Source organism: Anopheles coustani, chromosome X, assembly GCF_943734705.1.
Source record: "Anopheles coustani chromosome X, idAnoCousDA_361_x.2, whole genome shotgun sequence".
Classification (NCBI taxonomy): Eukaryota; Metazoa; Arthropoda; class Insecta; order Diptera; family Culicidae; genus Anopheles; species Anopheles coustani.
Window position 1 is genome coordinate 14,966,610 of NC_071290.1, and position 18,781 is coordinate 14,985,390.

General features: G+C 44.8%; 5 protein-coding genes across 9 annotated transcripts; 2 read left to right on the top strand and 3 right to left on the bottom strand.

The window, feature by feature from the left end:
- Positions 1-101: 101 nt before the first annotated feature.
- LOC131269339 (ionotropic receptor 93a) lies at positions 102-4,478 on the bottom strand. Its single transcript, XM_058271691.1, has 18 exons — positions 4,349-4,478; positions 4,000-4,152; positions 3,791-3,927; positions 3,366-3,486; positions 3,111-3,269; positions 2,973-3,034; positions 2,750-2,905; positions 2,497-2,664; positions 2,303-2,402; positions 2,083-2,231; positions 1,847-2,020; positions 1,709-1,780; positions 1,518-1,627; positions 1,392-1,437; positions 1,163-1,325; positions 1,032-1,091; positions 791-951; positions 102-676 (listed from the first exon to the last, which is right to left on the bottom strand). The coding sequence occupies exons 1-18, from the start codon at positions 4,476-4,478 to the stop codon at positions 158-160; spliced, it is 2,640 nt and encodes an 879-aa protein (XP_058127674.1). The 3' UTR covers positions 102-157.
- A 1,651-nt stretch (positions 4,479-6,129) lies between these two features.
- Positions 6,130-9,615, bottom strand: LOC131269557 (beta-1,3-galactosyltransferase 5-like). Of its 3 annotated transcripts, XM_058271983.1 has the most exons (4): positions 9,392-9,615; positions 9,191-9,303; positions 7,128-8,415; positions 6,130-6,684 (listed from the first exon to the last, which is right to left on the bottom strand). In XM_058271983.1, exons 3-4 carry the CDS (start codon positions 8,245-8,247, stop codon positions 6,413-6,415), a joined length of 1,392 nt encoding a protein of 463 aa, XP_058127966.1. In that variant the 5' UTR covers positions 8,248-8,415; positions 9,191-9,303; positions 9,392-9,615; the 3' UTR covers positions 6,130-6,412. The 3 variants fall into 3 exon arrangements, with proteins under 3 accessions (XP_058127966.1, XP_058127969.1, XP_058127967.1); XM_058271986.1 differs by lacking the exons at positions 9,191-9,303; positions 9,392-9,615 and adding an exon at positions 8,737-8,845; XM_058271984.1 differs by lacking the exons at positions 9,191-9,303; positions 9,392-9,615 and adding an exon at positions 8,476-8,536.
- Positions 9,616-9,934: 319 nt separating this feature from the next.
- Positions 9,935-11,341, top strand: LOC131269062 (protein stunted-like). Of its 3 annotated transcripts, none has more exons than XM_058271376.1 (4): positions 9,935-10,025; positions 10,134-10,196; positions 10,273-10,403; positions 11,219-11,341. In XM_058271376.1, exons 2-4 carry the CDS (start codon positions 10,168-10,170, stop codon positions 11,239-11,241), a joined length of 183 nt encoding a protein of 60 aa, XP_058127359.1. In that variant the 5' UTR covers positions 9,935-10,025; positions 10,134-10,167; the 3' UTR covers positions 11,242-11,341. The 3 variants fall into 3 exon arrangements, with proteins under 3 accessions (XP_058127359.1, XP_058127361.1, XP_058127360.1); XM_058271377.1 differs by having other exon boundaries at positions 9,990-10,013; XM_058271378.1 differs by lacking the exon at positions 11,219-11,341 and having other exon boundaries at positions 10,273-10,411.
- An 833-nt stretch (positions 11,342-12,174) lies between these two features.
- On the top strand, positions 12,175-14,358 carry LOC131268616 (uncharacterized). The gene is made up of 3 exons (XM_058270843.1): positions 12,175-12,311; positions 12,370-13,916; positions 14,071-14,358. The coding sequence occupies exons 2-3, from the start codon at positions 12,507-12,509 to the stop codon at positions 14,191-14,193; spliced, it is 1,533 nt and encodes a 510-aa protein (XP_058126826.1). The 5' UTR covers positions 12,175-12,311; positions 12,370-12,506; the 3' UTR covers positions 14,194-14,358.
- On the bottom strand, positions 14,220-16,024 carry LOC131268617 (mitochondrial ornithine transporter 1). Its single transcript, XM_058270844.1, has 2 exons — positions 15,224-16,024; positions 14,220-15,144 (listed from the first exon to the last, which is right to left on the bottom strand). The coding sequence occupies exons 1-2, from the start codon at positions 15,288-15,290 to the stop codon at positions 14,285-14,287; spliced, it is 927 nt and encodes a 308-aa protein (XP_058126827.1). The 5' UTR covers positions 15,291-16,024; the 3' UTR covers positions 14,220-14,284.
- Positions 16,025-18,781: the final 2,757 nt, after the last annotated feature.

Genomic DNA, 18,781 nt, shown 5'->3' on the forward strand with positions numbered 1-18,781 from the left:
ACATCAAACCCAAAACCCATTCAATATGTCCGCAGAAGAACCATGTAGAGTCGGCAGGAGAGTGTTACGTTTGTAAATCGACGAACGGCATATTCGCAATATATTTGCAGCTAATCATCGCCCAGGTAGGTTTTGTTGCATCCATTGTCCATCTTTCTTACTCGCTGTAGGCGACGGCGGCCTGCTTGGATTGCTTATACTTACGGTACCGGCTGTAGGCGAACTCACCGACGAAGATGAACAGCCCGCACGAGAACCCCAGCAGGAGGATCCAGTACGAGCCCGCCATGTCGGAGCTGTTGACCGTGTGGTTCTGGACGTCCATCACACGACCCGCTCCGCTGCACTTGTCCTTCGACGGCAGATACTGTGCCACCCAGCGCTGGATGAAGCCAAACTGGTGCATGCGCTTGATCTCGTCGTTCACCAGCTCCAGGTACGGGCTATCCTTGGGCATGACCAGCGCAATCTGCTCGTCGAGAAACTCGTCCGTGCTGAGCGCAAAGTCGCACCGGTCGGTCTGGAGAAACTGACGCTTCATCAGGTAGCGCAGGTTGTTCCGCCAGTCGATGTGCACGTGCTGGCCTGCTTCGATGCGGTCCACCAGGTCCTCCGTTAGCTCGTTGATCATCTGGCTGCCCTTGTACAGCTGCACATACTTCGGCTCGGTGGAATCCTGTCAACGAGCGAACTGACGACGGATGAGTAAACGAATGTTCCTTTCCCCCCTCCCTAACGAACAGCTAGTAACATCGCAAGTAACATCGCAAGTAACATGGGTATACATCACCATTAGAACCTCCTCCAGAAAGGTACCGCGACGGATGCTCCAGGTTATCCCGCGATCGTTCCGCAGCAGCTGCATGATCCTGTTGACGGGGATGTCGATCTTCGGGAAGGTCAGAAATGCCACCAGGTTCCCACAGTAGGTGGTGACTATAACCAGGACGACTGTGGCGCCGTAAAGCGTAATAAAGACACCCGCTACGTTATGCTGTCGGCTCAGACTCATTCCAAACTCTCGTACATACCGAGCCACCAAGTGCCGATGATTATCCGACCACTGTCAGCATACGGAAGATAGAGACCACCTGGAATCGAAAATCGTATCGGAGTACGCTAAAGTCGCTGCGGTCTGAGTAGCCTACGGTAGCATTTCCACCTTGCTGCAGCAGTGCTCCATAGATGTACCAAAAGCAATTGTTCACCTTGCCGAGACCTATGTTGGTCGGCTTGCTGTGTACCTCGTAGTACGGGCTCAGCTTGTTGATGACCCAGAGTACGGGGCCCATTAGCGCAACAGCCGCCGCCAAACACAGCCATGTCTGCGAAAGGCAGGAAAATAGTCAGAATTCCCAAATTCCCCCTTATTTAGTTATCGCTCTGCTTACATCCGAACCAAATGGCGAGAGAAATAGCAGCACCCGGCTCAGCTCGCTGGTGAGTAATCGATAGACACAACAATCAGCTAGTGTTTCAGGCTCAGTTCAATGTTTTGTTACACCGTCTTGCCTTACCGTGGTCGCGAGATGATGAAGCTGTACGTCTGTATACTGATAGGATATGTATAGCTGATAAACTTTTTCTGCTTCTCATTAACCGTTGACCCGATGGCAGCTAGCAGTATCTGCACAAATTGCTCAGAGTTGAAATTTGCATTTACGGTAAGTATTGTAGTTGCTATAATTACTGCTGAAAATTACATTACCTTGTTATTGATAATAGAATTGAAAATGTCTTGTGGGATGTCTGATGATATGCCTTTGATGTCGTAGAAAGCCTAATCCAAAGCATACGAAATCCGGTCAATAGCAAGTCCAAAAATGTAGCTGGTATTACTACTTGCCGTAGTGTTGCCTTCCAACAGTGACCCGTTGTTCAGTTCCGTCGGCTGCGAGATGATCATCGTGTAGGTAAAGTTCAGCTTACGCGACAGCTCGGTCAGGATGTCGTAGACGACCCCGCTGGATATCACAGGACTGCCCGATTCGTTGTACGTCACAAACTGCCACGGTGGGTTCTGGGGTTTAAGCTTCTCGTTAAAGAAACCGGCGATTCAACTTCCAGCAGGCTGTAACTTACATGGTAGCTGTAGAAGATAAGCTGAGTACCACGAAACCCGAACCGAGTATGCGGAAACAGTGCATCGGTCAACGAGAACCCGTCCTGGGGCGTCCAGTAACCGATGTCCAAAATGGTGAACTTCTTCCGCTCTTGTAGATCATTCGGATCTGGCACGATTTAGGGAACACATTAGTTGGTGTGATATATTTGTTTCACTTTCAGCCCAGCAAACTCTCACCGGCAGTGAAGTCGGTACGGTAAACGTAGCCCCAGGTTTCTGCAGATTGTACCTTCCACTGGGAGCACTTGTTACAGTCATCCTTGGCAGTAATGGCGTTCTTCGTGGTGCGATTTGTGATGATAGATTCGTAGATAACAGAAAAAACCTTACAGCTTCTGCAGTATACCTTCACCTTACTGCTCTCCACGTACCTTTATCATGTGTAAGAATTTGTGCTTTCGCTCCAGCTTGCTAGGCCGTATGATCTCCCACTCTTCGTCCGATATTTGCCCGAACACAACCTGCTCCTCGCGAATCAGCTTCGATAAACTGCGGACGAAATGCAGCAGGTAGGACTCCATGTAGCAGAGTATGTTCACCTGTAAGTCGCGTAGAACAGAGTACCCGGTAGAGTAGGTTTAGTAGCTCGTTTACGAGTGGTGTGGAAACGGAACCTCTTCTTACGGTACAGTTTCGACCCTTATTTCCTATATTGTACACGAAGGCCACGTTGTCGCCCTCGTTGATAATGGTGGCGGACGAGAGGAAGTTCTCGCTGTACGTGTCCGTGTGTGGGAGCAGATACAGCCACTGTGACGACGGATTGACCAGCTTGAGGTCCTAGAATGGGTAAGGAGAGATCGTTCAGCTGCCTAAAATCCTGTCCCCGTCGCGTCCCGGTACCAACCTTGGAGATTTCCATCAACAGCGTTAGGGTAGCTACGTTTACAATGGCGATAAAGTTTTTGCCTGAAATCATTACAAGACGCGTGCCGAGCATTCGTTCCATTTCCGCTAGGAGTAGTCACAGTGTAGCTGTACGTACCTGTGTAGGCGGTAGGGATGCCGAGCAGCGTACGCCGGATTTCCTTACGCTTCTCCCAGCTGTGCGTTGGAGCGTGTATTTTAAACTCCGTCAGCGATAACGGCTTCATGCCCTCGCGGTCCTCCAACAAGGAAAGTATGCATCGGCTTATTTCGACATCTGCAACCAGCGGGCGGATGACGAAAAAAAGAAAGAATTATCAGTGGGTTTGTTCTTGGGTTTCTCCTGTCCGTGTTAGAAGTAATCCAACGCTACCGAACGCTTGATCGTAGAGCAGTGTCGCTGTGCGCCAGTCGATGGCGCGGGAACTCTTCATGTCGAGTATGATTTGGGAGACTTCCTCGAAGGCGCTGGCCGTACCATCGCTGCGCGGAATCTGAAACGAGTAATAGGCAGTTGTTGATAACAAGTTTATCGGGCTATGGTTTCCTAAGCAGCGGAACCGTTTCGGGGTTGGACCGCCGAAAGCAACGAAACAGAGGAAGCGAGAGCTACATCCGAAATATGTCTGGACCTAAACATACGCTGCCTTGCACTATCAGCTCATGGCCTTCCGGATGTGCGCAGACGATCATTGTAAAGCACCCTTCAACGTTGGTCTAATTGGCGATAATGGATTTGTGAGGTTCAAACCACACACGTCTACATCAGGATCGGGGGACGGTGTGTGCACTACTTACCATTATAGCGTTACCGACCGGCAGCCGGGGACAGTCGGGATCGGTGATGCTCAGCATCACCAGCCGCTCCCGCACGGCCTCCTGGTAAATGTCCCAGGTGTTTTTACACCCCGTCACCGAGATGACGGCCGAAAAATCTGGAAAGACATAAACAGCGGTCTCCCGTCAGCCTGGTACTTGCGCGACCTACAACGCGATGCCGGCGTTACCTCGTTTCAGATTGATGCTGGTCCAGGAGTAGTATTTCACGATCATGCCACCATTTTTCAAATGCTCCCGTATCAACTTCTCCACGATGTTCTTCGTCTCGTCCAGCGTTTTCTCGTACTGCTCTCCAAGGTACTCGCGGTCTAGGATAATCGCTGTTTCAAGTTTCGGAAGGCAGGAAAACAGGTGAGAATAAGTTATCGGTTAAAACGATCACGATATTAAAGACACTTTGGGTATTAGTTTGATTGTGTTCTGCTACCATCATTGATTGAGGATTGATTGAGAAGAGTTGAATTTGAACGAACCCTAAATCGCTACGGGAAACACTAAGAAAGAAACTCAACTTGCCTATCGAAACATTGGTGGACAGTAACGACGGGAAATCATCACCCGAAGCTGGACAGGGCGACAGCGCCAGCCCAAGGAACAGCACCATAAACCCCGGCAAAATCACCGAGCGCACGTTCCGATGATTCATCGCCACCGGTTGCGAAACTACCACGCGATCCACTCCCGTACTGCCATCGCTGCAACGTGGTGCGTCGGGTTTTGTTCTACTTCCGGTCCCGAGCACCGGGCCCGCCTCCCGACCGAACCAGGCAAAAGGTCAGCCGTGTCCACCATTCGGGACACCTGCGCATTGATAATTGACAAGCAATTTTAGAAGGCAGACACGAACACGGACAAAACAGTCCCGCTAGCCCGCCGGTATACCGGTTGCCATTGAACATGATTTATTTTTGTGCCTTCCAGCCATTCATCCATAATGAACTGCGCAAAGGCCACAAAGGTGAGAACATAAACGAAGCACGTTCCTGCTTTGAAAGGCTAGCGCATGGACCATCAACAGCCAGTCTTTTTTTTCTCCCCCCTTCAGCTGGCCAAGGCTGTGTATAGGCGTAAAAGTGGATTGGGACATCGCCTATATTGAGCGTTTACTTTCGATTAACTTTAGGAAGTAAAACATATTACGTTAACGGTGTACATTAACCAATCGGGGTTTCTAAATTGTGCCACAAAATTACACTAATATTTAATAGCTTCCATGAGTAACGAGCTTGTTTTGATTTGCATCGGAAAATGGAATGCAAAATCGTTTTTGTCAGCTAATATGAAACTTAATCCAGTTGCTCATTCATCATCGGAAGGGTGTCGGATTATCCATCTCGTTTTTAACCTTAACATGATAAACTTTCTGTCTCCCTGTGATTGAAATGCATTTAAAGATAATTATTGTTGCGTTAGAAAGACATTAAAAGCGTTGGGATAAACTGAATAGTATTTGTATTCATATTGTTTTGAAATACGGTAAAATTAAAACATAAAACATAGTAGTGAAACGCAATAAATAAAAAGCCCATTATCGAGCGCTTATAATCAACTTCCTCCGTTCTATTTCCATTGCACACTGAAAGTGAACCAAACTTTTTCTAATTTTAAAAAAATACCATCATAAAGTAAAAATTGAGAATCTCTAGTCAATGAAAAGAAACTACGCCAACCCAACCTACCCCATTCCCTCTGCAAAATGTAAGTAGCCAAATAAAATATATGAATGAAAAACTACATTCGATTTCTCTTTATCCTTGACAGCCGCTAGAGATATGAGCCTCTGGCGCGAATGCAACTTATATTTACAGCCTTAGAATGCTTTATAAAACATGTTCTTTCTATACAAATATCGTGACTCTAGCCCTCTCGAACGCTCTTAGCTATTCATGGTATTGGGGTGGTACATCATATGTTTAGAAATGTATGTATACTTAAATAGGTAGATATATCTAATATATATATATATATATATGGATATATCTATAAAGGGAATATCAGGACATTAAAATTATCATTCAATCGCTTTGTTGTTTTAATTCTTACTTTTCTAAACCGAATTTTTCGCCAGTCGCACCTTGCTCTTCGCCGACCACTTCCTACCCCTTCGCTAATTAGCGCTCTGTCATATTCTTGGTTGTTTTTTTAGGTATTTGTTTAACTAGCACACAGCTCACACGTTAATTCGAAAGAGATTCTCACATATTCGTTCCTATACAGTTTTACACATTTTTCACGTAAACACCGTTCGCTTATTGACTCACGACTCACAAGTAAGCAGCGGAATGTTTCAATGTCACATTTCAGCAAGGCAGGTTGCTCTTCTTGTTCTTGGCTGTGTGTTTTATCGTTTTATGAATCATGTACATATTTTTTTTTTTGTATGTTTTCTTTTAAATATGTTTCATGGTAGAATTGTAATGGTAGAAGTAAGAATTAACATTAAAAAGAAGTAAATTTATTATCCGTTCGCTAGCGATTACGTGATGTTCGTTTGATTCGGGGATAAAGGGGGTTTTTGGAGGGATCGTGATGAAATAAAACTGAGCAAAACCAATACGAAATATATAAGGTCAAATACTTCTACGTGCACGTGACACTGATGTCGATCAGCTTCTTCCACAAGTCGAGCTGCTCGTTGTTCTTGACCATGTGGATGCTGATGGCCTTCTTGATGTTACACTGGTTGAACGCAATCCGCCGGTTGAGAAACTCCTTCACATTAACGCGATGAATGTTCAGCAGCTGCGCGACGATGCCCGTCGTGTAGACATCCTCGAGCTTCAGGTAGGTTTGGCTAAGTGACTTTTCGAACATCTCGCCGATGATATCGGCCGTTATCAAATACGCGGGGCCTGCGGGAAGAAAACAGGATTATTGAGTTTTTTCGTTATTTATATCGCTTGCTCTACGACTCTGAAAAAGCTATGGCTGCAACTGAACGAATAAGATTTCAATAAAAACAACAATAAGTCGAAAAAGTAGCTAAGGACAAGAATGTTGAGAGTCCCCAAAATGTCAGTATAGTATCTCACTATGATTGACTTTTCCATTTCACAAGTTTCACTTTTATAGTCATTTACATTTGTTCATATGTGCGTACGATTTTATCTTTAATTAACTGCTTTGTACATCTTTACAGTCAGATAATTATAAAACTGATGATTAAGTTTTCTACTAACTAAAGGCAATCAAAAACTTGCATATAACTTTTTTTATAAAATAAGAACCTATTCATATTTAAAATCGATAAAATACGTTAAGCCTGATTATGTTACAATGCTACATTATATCTTACCTGTGGTAAAGGGCGGAAAAACGGGCGGATAATACTGTTCGGGGCTGACGTAGTACTTGGACTTTTTGTTCCGTATCGGTTTCCACTTTTTCGCCAGCCGACCGAATATCGTCCTCCGCTGGCTGTTGTGCGACTCCATGAACTGCAGCAGCTTCGGCACGTTGATGAACATGTCGTCGTCCGTCTTCAGCAAAAAGGAGGCATTTGGGCAGTGCAGTTTTGTCCACTCGAGCAGAGAGATAGTTTTCAGGGTGAGATTGCGGTAGCTGTCGATGAAGTTGCCGCGGATCAGATCGCTGTACATGTAGCTCTCGGCCGCCAGCTGGTCCTCTACACGTGCCTCATTCGTTTGGCCGACAATGAATCCGATCGAGATGTCTCGCCGGCTACCGTAGTGACCCCAGGATTGGCGAATGGCGAGACGCTGCTCACGGTGCGTCGGTGCGGAAGTGACGAGAATTAGCAGCGTCACGTCAGTGCCATTGTTTGGGCAGAGATTCGTCACACACGCAGCGTCTGGTAGATGCCCCGAATGGTAAAGGTCTCGCGTTTTAATCACCTTCTCCCCGTCCGGCTCAGGGGCCGCCGTTTGCGGTTTCTGTGGCACCACCGACGATGACGACGATGAAGAAGCCGACGAGGGCGACCCCTGGGCCGATCTTTTCGCTGCGGACGGGTTCGGTATTCGCTGTATGTTGTCCACGTGCTCAGGAGCACTTTCCTGCTCCTGCTCTTGCTGCTGCTGCTGCTGTTGTTGTTGCTGCTGAAACTGCTCTTTCTGCTGTGCTAGCAGCAGCTGTGTATAGTTCTTCTCCTGCTGGTGCGCGTTCTCTAGCGTTTTGTTGAGCACACTAAAGCCACAGCCCTGTATCACTATTTGGAAAACATTACACTTTTCTCGCTTGAGCGCCGGCAGCGGCGCCACTAGTAGCGCCTTATCGGCAGCGGTCGGTGAGATCGTCCGGTTGGGTAGCACATTCGGGTCGTTCTTCCGGTGGTTCAAGTGCCGCCGCGGGTCAAGGATAAAATTTCGACCATTGAGTGATGAGTAGAAAATAATCGTTATCAATATGACGATCACAAATATCACATGCGAGACCTTCAACCCCGGACAGGGCATGATATGCGGTTGCGTGTGCTGATTCCGTTTCGGCTATTGTCGTTGCTGCTGCTGCTGCTTCTACTGCTAGCTTCGAGGTTGGCGGTACGAAGACGTATCCTATTCGCTTTGGCACTGAGAGTAGCGATCCTGCGGGCCTCCAAAAACACATCAAGGATGGAACGATTTCTGCAACGAGATGTTAAATGCTTAGATGACGGCTATAAACCAATGATCATACACACTCACTCTATAATATGTTAAACGTTTTGGCAACTAATTTGATTTTGAATGATGATATCACTATCTGTTGGTATCTAATGTTTACTCTTTTTTAAATCTTGTAAGGTCAGCAGCGAATACATAGCAACGGCTCTGCCTTCCTGTTAGATGATCACATTCGTGCATGAGCATCTTCAGGTCAAAGACCATGAACAAAGATTAAAGGGAATGACAAAAAATATCAGGAAGGGTCTGAACATGAAAGATACGATGATGCTTCGTTCTCACCTTCTCAGATTGTTGACCAGCGACCTCCATCAGAAGAGAAACCGGTTCATCCCTTCTACAATTCGTACATTAGACCTTGACAATTGCCTACCACTTCAGATCGAGTCCCAAGGTAGAATAAAGTTCTTCTTTTTCAGAAGACCTGTATTCCGAATGGTGTTTGCTATAGTTGATTACACTTGATGGGGAAGGTCATTTGCAAAGCTTCGATACTAAAGCTTACACCAATTTTAATTTCATCGATAGTTAGCACTGTCATTAGATGTTGTTTTTTACTATGCATTAGACAGAAGGTCGCTAGAACAATCATATTCTAAATATAAACTTGAATATTTATATGGGACGTGGAGCATGGCATATGGCATGATACAAAAAAATACTTCATTACTCGTACAATAACATATGAACATGAGAAGCATACGATATGTTGCTGATGTTCGTTATGAAAACTTACCTTTGCTACGATGCTTTACCTAAAGACAGAAGATAAAACAAACGATGTATGAGTTGGCCTTTGGGGCCTCCCTAGATACCCCTTCCCGGGTGGATGGATGCACTAGCCACGGCCTGTAAACAGATTGGCAAACACCAATGATTGAGCACAAAACTATCTCCGGGATTTTGCAACATCACAAACACGATTTTTATTACGTACAAGGCGCACGCTGGTTAGGTGATTGAATGGAGCAGAAAACGACAGAACACGGTAACGAATGCATCTACCCTACGATGGAAAAACACTGTCGCTGCCAAAATTGTGCGTGTGGTTTTCGATGCTGCTGCTCATTACTTTTCATTCCGCTTTGTTTGGCAAATAATAATCACACAAATCTCAGCATAATTTACATCGCACTAGTATGATGACGGATTGCACGGAGTACGTTGTTTCACGGATGCCAACAACACCAACAACCTACCAATTGGTCATGTCAAACAACACTGTTTTGAATCCCTGCTTGATTTAATGTTTTAAACAGTGGCCACAATGAACTACGCGGTTCCATGAACAGTAACGTCGTTAGTTAGTTAGTTTCATTACACGACATAGATAAATTATTTATTTGATTTAATTTTACTCAGACACCCTGGTACGTTATGTGAATTATTAATGGTAACGATTTAATTTAATAAAATAATTATTATAAGTTTTATTATACCGTTTGGGCAGATGAAACAACCATTAGGCACGCTGTCAACTGTCAAGTTCAGAGGAGGGCTGTCAATTGTACACTTTCAGCAACCGCACGCAGTATCTGCTTTGCCATACTTTCCGACAGGTGATTACAGTGGTAGGTCGCTCGTTTTCTTTTCCCGACTAAACATATTTAAATGGCGGTAACATAGGTCGCAAACCGGTGAAGTTTAACGAAGTGATTCCTTCTCTCCCCATTTCACAGACCGGCACGAAAGTTTGCACATCAGAAACCCAAAATGGCCGCATGGAGAGCAGCTGGTTTGAAGTGAGTAGCGTAGGGGGTGCAGTGTTTTTCTTGGACATTACATAATCAAGAAGTTTGATTCTTTTAAAACTTCTAGTTACATCAACTATTCCAACATCGCGGCGCGTTTACTCCGAAAAGCCCTTAAGCCCGACCTGAGAGCACAGGCTGCCCGCCGAGATGAGTCGCACATCAAATTCACCAAGTGGCAGAACGGAAAGCCGGAGAGTAAGTAGCCATCGTACGCCATCGACAGCATCCAGTGTCTCGTTGATATATTGATTTTGTTGGGACCTAAGTTCCATCGTCTATTACGCACTTGGTAAACAATACTTACCAGTGAAAAGTTGACGGTATTCATAATGTATCAATTTTAGGCCTTCTGCTATCAATTTTCTATAAATAGAGACAAAACTTACGATTTCATTGCCTCAGGAGTGCATCCTGCTTGACATTTGCTTACGGAAACATGCAAACATAAAATATGCTCTCCATTTATAGTATCAAAAGAAATCGTTTCAAAATCCAGATGAATGTGAACGGTGTCCTAGCGCCAAACGAAGTATTAAAAGTAATCAATTTATGGAATCTCACATGAGAAAGCGGTTTGAAAATAACTCGTATAAGATAAAACATATTAGGCTGTTGCTATCGTGTTTAGTACCGCAACATTATTTGGTGAAGTATTCTTGTAAACTTGGTTTTTGTAACCTAACTACTGACCTACCTTAAGGTATATGTGGAATAAGAAATGGGTAGCTTAATTTCATTTCATTTTTACTTTTACAGATGAAAAATAGGCCTTTTAAAACCTTTTATAGTTTTCTCCCATCGTAAGTGCAGGTTTTCAGTTGAGTGTGTTTGGTTTTTTGCCTTGGTTTGGATAAATATATTGAGTTTTACAATTCCCACACTAAGAATTTCGAAGCTTGAGTTTTGCTTTCGTTTATAACAGAATGATACCTGCATGTGTTTGCACTTTTTTATTGCTATATCATTTAGTGGTATGAACTGATATCTGTATTTTCTTCTCTCAATTGTAGAAGTTGTCAGCGAGGCCAAGTAAATGACTGTTGATCATGATTTCCTCAGCGACCCGGCATACCATCGCAATCCGCTGTTAGTGAACGAATTAAACCACAGTGTCACAAACGTGAACATCAAATAATTATCGATTTATTTCATTCAAGTGGCGTGAAAGAAACACTGCTTTTGAGCTTTTTGCGTTAAAATGGGCACCAAATCTATGTTTTTTTGTATCTAGATATGTTCAAGCGGATCTAAACAGTAAGAAGAACAAATATAAATACCAGGATTGTACAAAAGGTAATGTTAGTATTGGCTATTTTGATGTACAATTATGATGCATTTTTGTCTAATATCTAATGCAATACTTATTGGAAACAAGACGCCATGGTTTAGTTGCTTGAATTGGTCATCAGTTTCTTCGAGTAAAATAAAATTACCGGAAAAGAATTGATATTATTTGATGCCGAAATATTTAAGTGGTGGTTCTGCATCGCAGAAGTCGGTAGGCTTTGTTGGCGGGATATATATATACATATATTTCAGGTGGGCTGAAGTTATGTATTATTTCAAAAATTAACACATAAGCCAACTATAAATCAATGTGGTCAATAGAACTCACAAAACTACCGTTTTTCGCTATTTTAATGTATTTTTATATTTTTCGCACAAACGAGTTTATTATCCAATATTACAACAAATCTGAAATCTCAGAAAACATTAGTAAAAACCTACTCCCTGACTGACCATACCTAATGTTACCCACGGACTGACTTTGCCAATCCTGTTATGTTGTTTAGAATAACATGGTTGTCATTCGCCGGGGAAGTTGTATATAAACAAAGACTTCATAGTGCTCAATCTTAATTCACAGTAAAAATGTTAAAATCTCGACACTTATTCGCGCTATTCGTTCGTAAACATCCGTTGAAGCAGTACTGTTGCAGAAGAATACAGTTTTCGGCCAGTGTTGCGGTAAAAAAGTTTCTTGACTCGGAAAATGATTACGCCAGCCACGTGCTGCAGACTATGCAGCTTCAAAAGAATGCTGCGGGTTTTCCCAATGGTATCGGAGCGCCAGAGTCGGTTTTAAATCAGCAGTTGGAATCGGTAGACTCGTGGCACAGTGATCCTAACAAAATTGTTGAGCTTTTATTTAATATTGTAGCATCCATCAAAAATGAAACAGACGGTGCATTATCCATAGAGGACCGGAGGTTCGACGTTTTTATAACTCGTTTTGAGCAAACCGTACCAAACTTCACCGACGCCCAGCTTTCCCGGGCCCTGCAGGCACTAGCTAAAATGGGAGAAACAGCTTCGATTCATGATCCAAACTATCTCCGCCTGTGGACCTCGCTGGACAACGAATGCTTGGAGCGTATAGTCGATTGGAACGTTGAGATGCTGCTCCAGATGGCGGATATGTGGTACCCGCTCCGGCTTGCAAGGCAAGGGAAGTACGTGAACAAGGCGCTGTGGAAGATAAGTAACCGCTTACGCAAACTATCACCGCAGCAGCTAGTGAAGACGGTGTTCTACGTCAACCTGACACGGGTACCGTTGGAGAACATGATGGACATCGAGGTGAATTTCAGCCAAAACTTCGACTCGTTCAGTATCGATGACGTTGCCGTGCTTTGCATGGGATTTTTCAAAACTGAAACTCCGATTAGGAGCGCCGAGCTGCTTGAGAAGATATACGACAAGCTCATCGTAAGCCTCGCTTCGGTGGAGGATATCCCGCTGACTGCAATTTTAAAACTGTTACGTTATTCGTCACGAATCCCGAATGCCTCCTCTATGGAAAAGCTCCTAGCCGCACTGGTACCGGAAATATCTCGCCTCTCTCTTTTAGCTTGTCTGCACATTGCACTCCTAGGAAGCGACATCCACCTCTGCCACACGGAAAGTCTCGAGTTGATTGTTGAGAAATTTCATCGTAACATCTCCAGCCTGCGACTGAAGGATATGGAACGCATTGCGTTCGTGCTTGCCCATAACAACGTCGCACTGCGAGATGCTCGGGATGAGGCGCTGTGTCAAGACATACTGGCGGAGGTACCGAACCGGGTGGCGGAAATTGTGCAATATCCCAAATGCTACATCGCGCTGCTGCACTTTTTATCGATGAAAAATATCTATCACCCGGATCTAATATCGGCCGCCTTCGACCAGCGTTTCCTGCAGCTTACGTATAACAAAAACATCGCCGGAGCTGGCCGGGAAGCCGTTACGCTCGATGCCTTCGCCGGCATCAATTTGTCGGAGCGATACTCTGGCAATCGCTTTCCACCTGCCTCTTTCCGGCTGGTCTGTAAGCTAACGCAGGACTACCTGCCCAACCCGAAGTACCGGTTAACCAAGTCGGACAAAATGCTGCTGGACATTCAGAGCACCTTTCAGACAGCGTATAATGATCATTGCCGGATAGTCCATTTGCTACCCCACTATCAGCGCCCGGATGTGCTCTTCTGCTTTGACGAGCGCACTGGCCTGGCGCTTTCCTTGGACTCGTTTATGGATTCGGTTGGTAGCCACGAAATATTGACTCGGGAAGCAATTCTGAAGGAGCGAAGTCAGGAGCGAAACTTGCGGTTAGTAGCAATCGTTGTCGGATCTTGGAACTGTTACGTTCGAGGCGTAAAACGGCGAACCGGAGGGTACACGATGAAGCTACATCAGCTCAAACTTTTGAACTACGAAACAGTAGAGGTAGGTTTTTTTTCTAAATCATTTCAATTACGTTGCGTAGTTAATTTATGTATACACTTTGAAACGTGCTTACGTTATTCCTAATGGTTTTTAGCAACATGAGTTTTATAAAGTCATACACCGTTATACGATTGATGCTTGTTTTCTTTTCTAGATTCCATGGTACGAGTGGCCAGTGTTCTCGCGGGATGATATGCAACGCTATCTCACCAGTAGACTTGTCCAGTACTTTCCTAGACATAGTAAAACCAGCGTGCGTCTCGTGAAACGGGAATAAAATAACACTATCGCTGAATAGTTGGCATGGTTGTAGAAAAAATACATTTAGAATTTTTTATTACTGAGGTAAGAAACATGTAACTCTTTCGCTACTCAAGGAGCTTCGTTAACGTTTTCTTCGTGTACTCGTATACCACAAAGAGCACCGCTGTAGCAGGAATGGTTCGAACGATCGTTGGCAGCAGCCCGTTGTAGAAGGCAAGCACGCCTTCCTTGCGGAAGATGTCCAGCCCGACCTGCGTCATGCTCGCCCGCATACTGTACACCTGTATGCGGCTCTTGATCACGTCGGCCGGAAAAATGACCGTCCAGAGGGCGACACCGCCGACCGCACCCGCCACCATCGTTCGCAGTGGCCCGATGTCGTCCTTCGTTTGGCCTGGTTTTGTGTAAAACTCACGCGTCATCTCGTATCCACCGAAGAAGAAAAAGTAGCCCGGCATTTCGCGCGCGAATGTCGATGTCAGGCCGCGAAACATGCCCGGTATGCCCTCGGTACGTAGGATTTGACTTACTAGAGCGTAGGATGATATGGTCGGACGGGATTTGCCATCCGCCGCCGCCGCCTGCGCCTGCGATTGCGTTTCCCGCAGTGCCTGGAGCTTGCACTTTATCAACTCGGTCGGGCAGAGGGTGAAGGACGAGAAAAAAGCGGCCAGGAAGCCTGCGGTCGCGTTCTCCAGCGTCGATAGTTCGGTCAGGTTTTGTTTGTGCACGGTACGCCCCACCAGCTTTTGGCAGGCACCGTACGCAGCAAATAATACTGAGTTCTCGGCCACGTTCGCGACAACGGCCGGCAGTGTCCCAGCGTACAGGCCCCTCACGATGCCGTCACGCTTGAATGTCTGCACCGTGCAGTTCACCAGACCCTTGTACAGTCCTGGAAAGGTTTGCATTTTCACCTTCACCGTGTCCATCGGTTGGCTCACGTAGACTAGAGCGACTCCACCTAGAGAATTCGGTTGGGATTGAAGGGCAAGCGTGAGCTAGGTAGTGAAGGTGCGGAGGTTTGGCGCCGAAGAACTTACCTAAGCAACCGGCAGTGAAATCAATCACGCCTGTTTTTAAACTGCTGGCTTCACCTGTCCCGTGCATTTTTATTCCGGTACTAATATCAGTGCGTCGTTGTGATGCGTTTTCGAATTTTGACACGGCACACTGCAGATGGATCGGTTGATCGCGCCAACTTGGTACGTCTAAGAAGTTGATTTCAGGTTCAGGGAAAACATTCCGGATTGAGGGCTAACAGTTTACTTTTCCTCTCGTCGGGCACCTGTCCTCCACAGCGCACACACCCTGTTCAAACGCGTCTCGGCCGGTTGTTGCTAACACCGCAATAATTAAGCCACTCGTGTGTTGGCTGGGCTGGACACTGGTTGTCAACACCGATATTTTGAGCAACACAATATGTGATTGATAACGAGGAAGGTTTGGAACGTCAGCCTCCCTTTCTTATCTGCTGTAATAGCAAAGTACTCGTTCGTCTGGAGCGCACACTCTGCTATGAACTAATCTCACGCAACCTCGCGCCTCGGATGTTAGGATGAACAAGTGCCGACAACCTTCTCCGGGCCGCACATGAGGCAACCGGTTGCAAGTCGTTGCGTCACACTTCTGCTGTACACCGATCGCCTCCAAGCATGCTTTGCGCTGGAAAGCACGCTGCGTCATCGATCTTTGATGCGGAAAGCGTCCGGCGACGATACGCGCATCAACGCAAGCGCAATCTTATCACCGGATAGTAGTTCAAAGTGTGTACAACGAGTGATAGTAGCCGAACAACTGAAAGTGTATGAAAGGGTATACCCGCGCCACATGGTTCCGTGTTGTTATCGTTTTCCTTGCACGATCCAGTTGTCAAACCATCCGATAACCAAAACATGATTGTAAAAGCATGAATCAAAGCTTCGCTCATGTTTGTTTACCATCAGCTGTGCAGGGAACTGGATAGGGATCATGTTACAAAAGTTAACACGATAAGGATCAACTTGCTCGGTACACTCGAGGCTTAAGAAAAGGAAAAACACAACGTATACTTTCACTCTACAACTGATAAGCAACTTTAAGAGAGTTTTAAGAAGCAGGTAGAGATGCATTCGAAATACTAATACGTATATTTTATATTTTTATAGTTGCTTAAACTACGATAAATACGAAATTAAACTAAATACTGTAAGGTTTTACAGCGCATGTAATTACAAAAAACATCGCTACAGTTCTTGGCTGTTCGGGGTTGGTAGTGGAAAGGAGAAATCGATCAAAGTAGCAACGAACGTTGCATGCAACCTTGCAAGCAATGTATGATCCTCCCGGAGCTTTGGGAAGCCTTTTTGTGGCGGAATTTCCAGCGTGGTTCAAAAAGTTCAAAAAGCAAACCACGTGGTTGTAAAAATTATTTCATACATATTTTGTAAACCAAGAAACCAAAGGTCGTACGACGTGGTATATAAATATTATTGTAACAAACAATTTTAGTAAATAATGCGATTGTACTGCTGATCCCATTCGTGCCTGAACAGTAACAACTGGTTTTTAAAGAATTGAAGATAAAAAAACTTTTTTTAAAGCCAAAATTATATGTTAAGTGATTTTTGAAGCCTAAATGCCAGGTACCATAAGTGCTTGTAACCTTTTCCAAAGCATATACCTACCCGTCAATGTTGAAACTTTTGTTTTGTATTCTATACAAATAACGAACAAGCATCCATATTTTTAATATATTTATTACGATCTATTTATAATACACTTGCCCTTTTTAAAGGTCAGCGCTACTCTTGAATTATTCTTTGCACTTTTTTTTTTAAATCGTATTTCAATGCTTTCATTTTCCGGTTTGCTTGTCTCTATAAATTCAGTTACACGAACACCACGCTCTGTTATTCGTCCACATCAAACCAGAATAAGTAATATACTTTTTCAATATCGCCTTCGCTGCTACCGTTGGTTTGTTTGTTTTTTTTTTTGTTTATGGGTGTATGTATGGTTTGTTGTAGGAGTGTGATTTTACAGTGCATCTTTAGCTGCACAAAATTCTGCAGCCTGGATGCCTTCGTTATGTTTGTTCTCATTGGTTGATTGTTAGTACACACAAGATCTATTTGTAGTAATGGATAAGAAATGTGAGTCAGCGAAAGAAACTAGGGATGAGGGTTAGCCCATCGAGCTGTGGCTCACACTGTGTCCACGACGGTAGGACACCGGTTCGGGACCGGCTGTTTAAAGGAGTGGCACTGAACACGTAACATGCTAACACTGAAATGTTTTTCTCTTAATGATAATTGGAAGTCGAACATCAAATGCACGCTGCGCTCGGCGAACCACGAATTTAGTCATTCTCCACGCAAACGTCCCTCGAACACGTGGTTCACGATGAGCCGCTGGGACCTGCTAGCCAGCAGGTGTCTTGTGCGCGTTGGACATTGATTTGCTGCTGCGTATGCGGAGTTATGTATACAATGTATAAAACAAGAATGATTCATTTGGTCCTTCCTGAGTTTTATCCGACTAAGTGAAATAAAGTCTTGTCCGTCAGGATATCTTTGTTGTCCTGGTTGTTTGGCACATTACGCTTCGCACATTCGCGCTGCATTGGGTTGGAAAGCGACTTTCAGCTGTCTTCAGCTGCTCGGGTAACCAAAGCAGACAAAATCTCAGCTTAACTGAAACACCCTGAACATTGAACATTGTGTTTCGAAGGGGATTATTCAACCAGGAAAGATACGAGAGTTTCCACTGTGTGTGTGTGTGTGTGTGCTTTTTTTTCTTCTTCTATGAGTGTTTGTCTTTCGCTGTCCGCAACACCTCTCTTGAAGTTCGTTCCTTGAAGAACCAATACGTGCCGCACATCTTACACTTGACGTTTACTGGTACATATGTATATATCTATATATATCTATATATATATATTTGTTTTGTTTTAATTCTTACGGATCTGTGATACAGAATGCTGTTGATCTTATCGGGTTTCTTTTAGCTTTGAAAATATCCTTAAACAAATTATACACATGCTCATGCAATTTTGTTTGTGCTTGCTATGGTATGCTTAGTTTAGTTTAGTATCGTTTACTGCGCTCCCGCACGATGCGTGTAATAATTTGAAACGTTTGGTGGGACCGTTGTAGTAGTACTATTCGTTAATGCGTCCCCTCGACCGCGCCCAGGGTTCCGCTTGCTTCGATTTTCGTTTCAAATGACGAGAGCCATCTCGATGGCCGTACGCGAGCTGTGGTGATCTTTCCGGCGCAGGAGAATCCGTCGATTCGGTTTACATGGTAAGCAATGGCATGCCTTATGCGGATCACATGAAATTGAGGGTGGAAACCACTGTGGTGTGTACGTGAAACAGCGAGAGCTCGTGCTACGGTTCCGTCTAGCGTTTTGCAACATCAATGCTCACGGCCTAATGCAAAGAACTACTAGGAGTTTCAGCTTGGTTCTTCACACCGGACGTCACTGTACCGGGAGCCGGGAGGATTTCCCGTTCACCCAACGACGAAGAACATCTAAATTACAATAACCATCCCACTTCGCCTTCTATCTGGATACCGTCGGGTCAAACACCAAACAAAAGCCTCTCGGGAGAGACA

Excerpts from the sequence above, each read along its gene's own strand:
- LOC131269557 (XM_058271983.1), bottom strand. The coding sequence starts at position 8,247 with ATGCCCTGTCCGGGGTTGAAGGTCTCGCATGTGATATTTGTGATCGTC. Across the intron at positions 6,685-7,127 it reads TTTTCCGCCCTTTACCACAG|GCCCCGCGTATTTGATAACG; the intron begins GTAAGATATAAT and ends TTCTTCCCGCAG.
- LOC131268616 (XM_058270843.1), top strand. The coding sequence starts at position 12,507 with ATGGGAGAAACAGCTTCGATTCATGATCCAAACTATCTCCGCCTGTGG. Across the intron at positions 13,917-14,070 it reads TGAACTACGAAACAGTAGAG|ATTCCATGGTACGAGTGGCC; the intron begins GTAGGTTTTTTT and ends TTTCTTTTCTAG.
- LOC131269339 (XM_058271691.1), bottom strand. The coding sequence starts at position 4,478 with ATGAATCATCGGAACGTGCGCTCGGTGATTTTGCCGGGGTTTATGGTG. Across the intron at positions 2,021-2,082 it reads TTATCTTCTACAGCTACCAT|AACCCACCGTGGCAGTTTGT; the intron begins GTAAGTTACAGC and ends CTTAAACCCCAG. Across the intron at positions 1,628-1,708 it reads ATTCTATTATCAATAACAAG|ATACTGCTAGCTGCCATCGG; the intron begins GTAATGTAATTT and ends CAATTTGTGCAG.
- LOC131269062 (XM_058271376.1), top strand. The coding sequence starts at position 10,168 with ATGGCCGCATGGAGAGCAGCTGGTTTGAA. Across the intron at positions 10,197-10,272 it reads TGGAGAGCAGCTGGTTTGAA|TTACATCAACTATTCCAACA; the intron begins GTGAGTAGCGTA and ends TAAAACTTCTAG. Across the intron at positions 10,404-11,218 it reads GCAGAACGGAAAGCCGGAGA|AAGTTGTCAGCGAGGCCAAG; the intron begins GTAAGTAGCCAT and ends TCTCAATTGTAG.
- LOC131268617 (XM_058270844.1), bottom strand. The coding sequence starts at position 15,290 with ATGCACGGGACAGGTGAAGCCAGCAGTTTAAAAACAGGCGTGATTGAT. Across the intron at positions 15,145-15,223 it reads TTTCACTGCCGGTTGCTTAG|GTGGAGTCGCTCTAGTCTAC; the intron begins GTAAGTTCTTCG and ends CGAATTCTCTAG.